At 39.0% G+C, this 6550-nt stretch overlaps 1 protein-coding gene across 3 annotated transcripts in view; it reads right to left on the reverse strand.

The window, feature by feature from the left end:
• Nucleotides 1-1990: 1990 nt before the first annotated feature.
• LOC116698247 (solute carrier family 35 member F5) overlaps nucleotides 1991-6550 on the reverse strand; it is a 22998-nt gene continuing 18438 nt past the window's right edge. For all 3 annotated transcript variants that reach the window (XM_032530064.1, XM_032530062.1, XM_032530063.1), the window contains 2 exons: nucleotides 6447-6550; nucleotides 1991-3760 (listed from right to left, as the gene is read on the reverse strand). In XM_032530064.1, the coding sequence (XP_032385955.1) occupies nucleotides 6465-6550 (86 nt within the window). In that variant the 3' untranslated portion in view covers nucleotides 1991-3760; nucleotides 6447-6464. The remainder of the gene's footprint in view (nucleotides 3761-6446) is intronic.

The raw sequence follows: 6550 nt of genomic DNA on the forward strand, positions 1-6550 counted from the left end.
TGAAGGGAAATGTATTGTTTGACATGTGCAACCTATATTGAGCAACTCCTTCAATAAAAAAATTAAAAAGAAAAAAAAAATAGTCTCTGTGACTTTGAGATGAACACATGCTAGAAAATATTCCCAGCTGTTAGATAAATAAGGAAATAAGACATCCTAAAATGGCTGACATGTTGTTTACTTTACAAAACCAGGCGTGCATGCCTAGCCGAGGTGATATTTCTACAATATCAAAAATGAATTCAAAGAAAGGATGTGGAGGTAGAAGCTTTATTGACTTCACGTATTCTCCACTTGACACTGACACTAAGCCTTGAAAAGCCTCAGGGAATGTCTACTCTTTACCTTATAAGACCTAAAATGTGTCCTGCATTATGTAATGGCAGGTTTATTTAATATTTAGCCCTCTAGTCTGTGTCTACATTATGTTTGCAGGCATTCAGCAGCACACTAGTGTTCACCAAGACCTTTTTGGCCTCTATTAATATCTATTCTTTATAATTCATAGCCATCACGCTGCACTACACGCTGACAGGAAGACAAAAGCAAGCCGAGGATGTTTTAATACAGCGATATGAAAGCAAAAATCTACATCCTTTTCAGACAAATCTCTGCCTTTATGTGCTAGATGAATGGCCCTGAGGAGTGTGAATAGCGCTCTGCTTCTCTGTGATTGGACAGCAGGGAAAGCTCTTTTCTGTGTACATTTTTCACGGGGAAGTTTTGTCTTTTTTGACTTAAAAGTCATAAATGTGATCTGTGAAGTCTTACAATGAAAAGTAAAACTCCCTACTCCCCCACTCTCCATTTACTACATAGTGCACTACATTTATATTCCAAATAAATTACATTCCCCAAAATAACATTATTGATTCCACCCAACGCTCTTTGGCAAGTACAAATCTCTACTTTCTTATTTTTAGCAGAACCTATGAGTTTTAACCTCGCCACACAATGTTGTTGCACTATTTTATATGTATTTTAAAGCGAGTTTTTACTCTTTGCTTTTGATCTTCTTGCCCAGCAGCGTCGAAATTGTTGCATGACGTGCAGTGATTGCGGTTTTATTTGTGATCTTTCCACTGATAAAGATAAAACATCATTGTAACGACCATAATAACGAATATGACGGTGCACCAACAAACGTGAGACCCTTAACCAAAAGGACTAAAAACATTTATTTTAGCAGAACCTTTGAGTTGAACATTGTGTTGCACTATTTAATGTCTATTTAAACTGATGTTTTTCTCGGCTTTGAGGTTGTCTTAAATGTAAAGTGCATTAACAGAAAAAAAAGTAACAAAAAAAAAAAAAAAAAATGTATTATTATTAAGAAATAAACCATCAGTTGCAGCCTTACCTTCAATGCAACAGATGTGCAATACGAGACGCCATTTGCTCTTCCATTGGCAGGCAGACAGGCCAAGTCTCCTAAATGTTTCTTTCTTCCCTAACGCCCTATTAGAACCAAGGAGTATAACTCTCTCTAGCCCTGTGGGTCATTACTCAGCGAGTTTAGGGAGGCAGCTGGGAGAGCTTCTGGGACTACCTATTGCAGTAGTGACTAGGTTACGGGCGACTCCACGAGATCGGGACGTTGTTAAGTGCGCGGACGACGTCTGATCAAAATATATTACGTGAGATCGTATCCGTCCATGCTTGCTTCGTCCTCCTTATCAACAATGTCCAACACATGAGGGCGTCAGGACAAATACTTGAAGATGTTCAAAGAGAAACAGCGACTGGAAAGCGGGGAGGATGAGACAGAAATCCAATCTTTATCAACAATATTGTAATCTCCAAAATGTTACTAAAGCTGCATGAACCCTCATGTGGTCCCATGTGGTCCCCATGTTGGCCTAATTAATGTTCTTTTAGGACAGCATGAGGGCAACATGAGGGCAACATGAGGGACAAATACTTTCAAAGTATTGTGTATGAATATAGAAACTGACAGTTACGACTGTTCATGGATACGTTTTTTATTTTCTGTTTTACAAAAGGCGAGAAGGAAAATATCAAGCCCTCAATAATAGAAATGGATCACTCTGCAGTCATCTGCCTCTAGGATGATTGTCTCTCTCTTGCACTCTCTCTCTCTCTCTCTCCTCTGTCTTTGTCTCTCTCTCTCTCCTCAATCTCTCTTTCTCTCCTGTCTCTCTCTCATTGTCTGTCTTCTCTGTCTTTGTCTCCCTCTCTCTGTCTCTCCTTTCTCTCTCTCTCTCTCTCGCTTTCTCTCTCTCTCTCTCTCGCTTTCTCTCCTCTGTCTCTCTCTCGTTTTATCTCCTGTCTTTCTCGCTTTCTCTCCTCTGTCTGTCCCTCTCTCTCTCGCTGTCTGTCCCTCTCTCTCTCCAGCACTTCTCTCCTAACATTAGTGGTATTTGTGTGGTCGGCCACCATATTTGAATTTTTCTCATCCCATGAAATCACTCAGTATATAAATCAATTTTTGCTTAACAAAAAAACAAAAACAAAACATATACAACAAATTAATCAACGTGATATAATTTCAAGTAAAAGACAACTTCAGGCTCTTCCTCTAGCAGTAATCATTTACAATGATACATACACAATAACAACAACATGATACACAATGAGTCTGTAGTGGTCATGTGAATAATGCTACACCCATTAAAACAGAAGAAGAAGAAGATACAGGAGGAAGCTGCCCATAGGAGCAGAGGACCGGTACGGTTATTGCAGCAAGGCGTTTCTTAGCTTATAGCAGAAGGCTTACCATCATTTTACATGTCATGTCATAACGATTACGTCATCACAGTTTCACTTCCTGATGCAGCGCTGTCCGAGGTAGAGGAGGTAGAGGAGGAAGAGGAGGAAGAGGAGGAAGCTGGGATGCTTTCCTCTCCTTCTCAGCTGTAGTGTGACTTCATTTATCTTCACGTCCGGCTTACAACGCTTTGGAAATTAAGACAAAACAATAACGCAGGAAAGTGAAAGTGTCGTCGTCACCTGGAGGCCTAAATGAAGTGGGAACTATCTCACAACACACTGGTTACCCAGGCTGGGTCATCACTGTGATGTGTATGTGATCACACACACACACACATTACTGCTGCTGCTGATATAATAATAATAACAACACGGCCATTTTGATTGACTCACCATCATGTGACGTGTGTCAAACAGCTGATTTATGGAAGATGGAGGTTCTCCCCTTCAGAGACAGACAACAACCTTTTACCTACAATGCCCCTGGTCCGCTACACACACACACACACACACACATTCTCTCTCACATACACTCTCTCACACACAAACACACTCACAATCACACTCTCGCACGCACGCACGCACGCACGCACACACGCACACACGCGGCGTTGGAAGACCTTTAGGCAACATAACCGTGTCCGGTAGGAACAACGTTCGCCCTGAAATCATTTTGTTGTGACCTCTGAACTCAGATTTGAGATTTGTAAAGAAAACGCAGAGTTCCTTCGCCTCGCTTAGCGTTATAGTCGAGTTCAACACGTACCGTTTCATTTGGTCACACGACAACACAGTAACCACGGATATAATGTCCAGCACCTTGACAACCAGAAGGCTTCGTTTTTACACAGAAAACATCAACAAAGTAAAATCCGGATCTCGGTCTGCGATGAAAATAAAAACCGAGCTTGTAGAAACGGATGCATTGTCTCAACTGTAGAAAATACAGAGTTTACAGGAGGCACTGGGGTAGTTCAACGTCTCTGAGTTATTCCAGATATCCAGATCGGAGACATCCAACATTCACCACCTTGGGAGACAAACACAAAGACAACTATGAGAAAACTGAAATCATGGACACGCTATAAAAGACATGTCAAAGGAAGAGAAATGTGGACAGAGAAGAGCTTCTGAGAAGACAGTTCATATTTAGAAGAAGAAACTTGTGTATTCGCCACATACATACGTACAATAATCAAAATAATACATTTTATTTGTAATGCACTTTACATTAAAGACAAACCTCAAAGTGCTATAGTTCTTTTATGTAAATATATATATAGTGAAAGAATTATTAACTATATATTTAACACTTTCCTTTTGGGGTCTCAAGACTTGAGTCCTATTATTATCCCATAGCCCAGTGAATGACTCTGTCCATTCATCTTTTCAATCATTTATCAAGTAAAAAAAGCCAAAGTTGAATATTGTTGCGTTCTGTGCAATCAGAGGGCACCACAAACTATTGAGACCTTTAAAAAAGGACTAAAAACATTTAATATTGTTGCATTACGTGCATTTGATGTGTTGTTTTAGTATTTGTTCCACTGTAAAGATTAAAAACACAATTTAACTGAAAATAATAATCAATCTGAGGGCACTAAAAACTGTTGAGACCTTTAAAAAAGGACTAAAAACATTTATTTTTAGCAGAACCTATGAGTTTTAACCTCGCACAACAATGTTGTTGCACTATTTATATGTATTTTAAACTGATGTTTTTATCTTGCTTTTATGATCTTACTTGCCAGAGTCGAATATTGTTGCATTACGTGCATGTGATGTGTTTTATTTTGTATTCTTTCCACTGTAAAGATTAAAAACATCATTTAACTGACAATAATAATCAATCTGAGTGCACCACAAACTGTTGAGACCTTTAACAAAAGGACTAAAACATTTATTTTTAGCAGAACCTTTGAGATTTAACCTTGTCGTTGCACTATTTATATGTATTTTAAACTGATGTTTTTCTCTTGCTTTGAGGTTTGTCTTAAATGTAAAGTGCATTACAGAAAAATGTATTATTATTATTAATGAAATAACCATCAGTTGCAGCCTTACTTCAATGCAACAGATGTGCATACAGAGACATTTGCTCTTCCATTGGACAGCAGACAGGCCTAAGTCTGTCCTAAATTGTTCTCTTTCTTCCCTAACGCCTCTATTAGAAACCACATGAGCTCATATCTCTCTCTCTGCCCTGCTGGTCATTACTCAGCGAGTTAGGGAGGCAGCTGGGAGAAGCCTGACTAACCTATGAGTAGTGACTAGACGGGCGACTCCACCGAGATGCGGACGTTGTTAAGTGGGCGGCCGACGTCTGATCTCAAAATATTTACGTGATGATCTTCCTGTCCTGCTTGTCTTCTGTCCCTCTTACTCAACAATGTCCAAACACTGAGGGCGTCAGACAAATACTTGACAGATGTTCAAAGAGAAACAGCTGACTGAAAGCGGGGATGAGACAGAAATCCTAATCTTTATCAACAACTATTGCTAAATCTACCAAAATGTTACTAAAGCTGCATTAACCCTCATGTTGTCCCCATGTTGTCCTCATGTTGTCCTATATTAATGTTCTTTTTAATTCCCCAAAATAACATGATTGATTCCACACAACGCTCTTTGGCAAATACAAATCTCTACTTTCATTAATTTTAGCATTTGGAAACAAATGGAAGTGTTTTTGAAATAGTGTTGAGTAAAAGTTGTCATATATTCAGTCTGTGATTATCATCAAAATAATTCCTAATTTCTGCTTTTCTAACTCAAACACTGGGTAGAATTTCCTATAAATGAGGTTTATTGACCATAAATTCCAAAAATAACTAAAACTAAAGAATAAGTTAGTGTTACGTAGTGTTGAAAACGTCAAAAAAAGTGACAAACATTGAAAAAAGGGAACAAAAATGTAAGACAAAAGGTTAAAAACATTGATGAAAACCATCAATAAAAGTGTTAATTTTCAATTCTGACACAAGGGTTAAAAGATGTTTGGACACTTGGGGACAGCAGAACAAGCAGGAAGAAAAACATATTGACCTATTTTTACCTAATAAAGTACAGCAACCTGCTGGTCAGTGTATAAGCAATAATATATAATAATAATAATATGTTAATAATAACTGCCTATTGACAACATTTAGCAGACATGCAGCAACTTTAGCGTTGATTTGGAGTCATGTTTCTAGGCAAGCTAACGTAAGAAAGTGTAAATATTCACTCTCCTTTCCACCAACTCAGAAAGATACGTAGCTCTGGTATTTATTGCTAGTCCGGTGGTGTGCAGAGGGTCGTCAGAGTCTTATCACTGAGACCCGCTGCCTGCTGGAAGGGGTCTGAGCGGAGTTTATGGACAAAACAACTGCTAAAAATGTAAAAAACGCTGAGGAGAACAGCAGAGGCGGTGACAATGCTCTATGGGTTTGTGTTTAGCAGCAGCCCCCTTCCACTTTGTACAGGTCATTTGTCCCTCCCTCACAATAAAACTTTACATTAGTGCAGCTTTAAACGAACTAAAAACACACAAAATGCAGAGGATGCGGTTGCTTTAAATGTTGTGAAGCAAGGGCTTAATGTACTGTATCTACCGTGCTACTATTTATTGTTGTCATTTGAAGTTGTCATGATTTACAAATGATTTCAATCTCATTAACAAGACTGTGAAAGGACAGAAATTTAAAATTCCAGGTGAAAAGTAGCTTCATCACTTCGTTGTTCGGGACGCTGGATCACGAACAAGAAAGCTTTCCGTCGTGGGGGGAGGACGGCGCGTGGAGTGTGGAATCACGGCTTTCACACGCTCGCTGTCTCTCTG

The sequence above is a fragment of the Etheostoma spectabile genome, chromosome 11 (assembly GCF_008692095.1).
Source record: "Etheostoma spectabile isolate EspeVRDwgs_2016 chromosome 11, UIUC_Espe_1.0, whole genome shotgun sequence".
Classification (NCBI taxonomy): domain Eukaryota; kingdom Metazoa; phylum Chordata; class Actinopteri; order Perciformes; family Percidae; genus Etheostoma; species Etheostoma spectabile.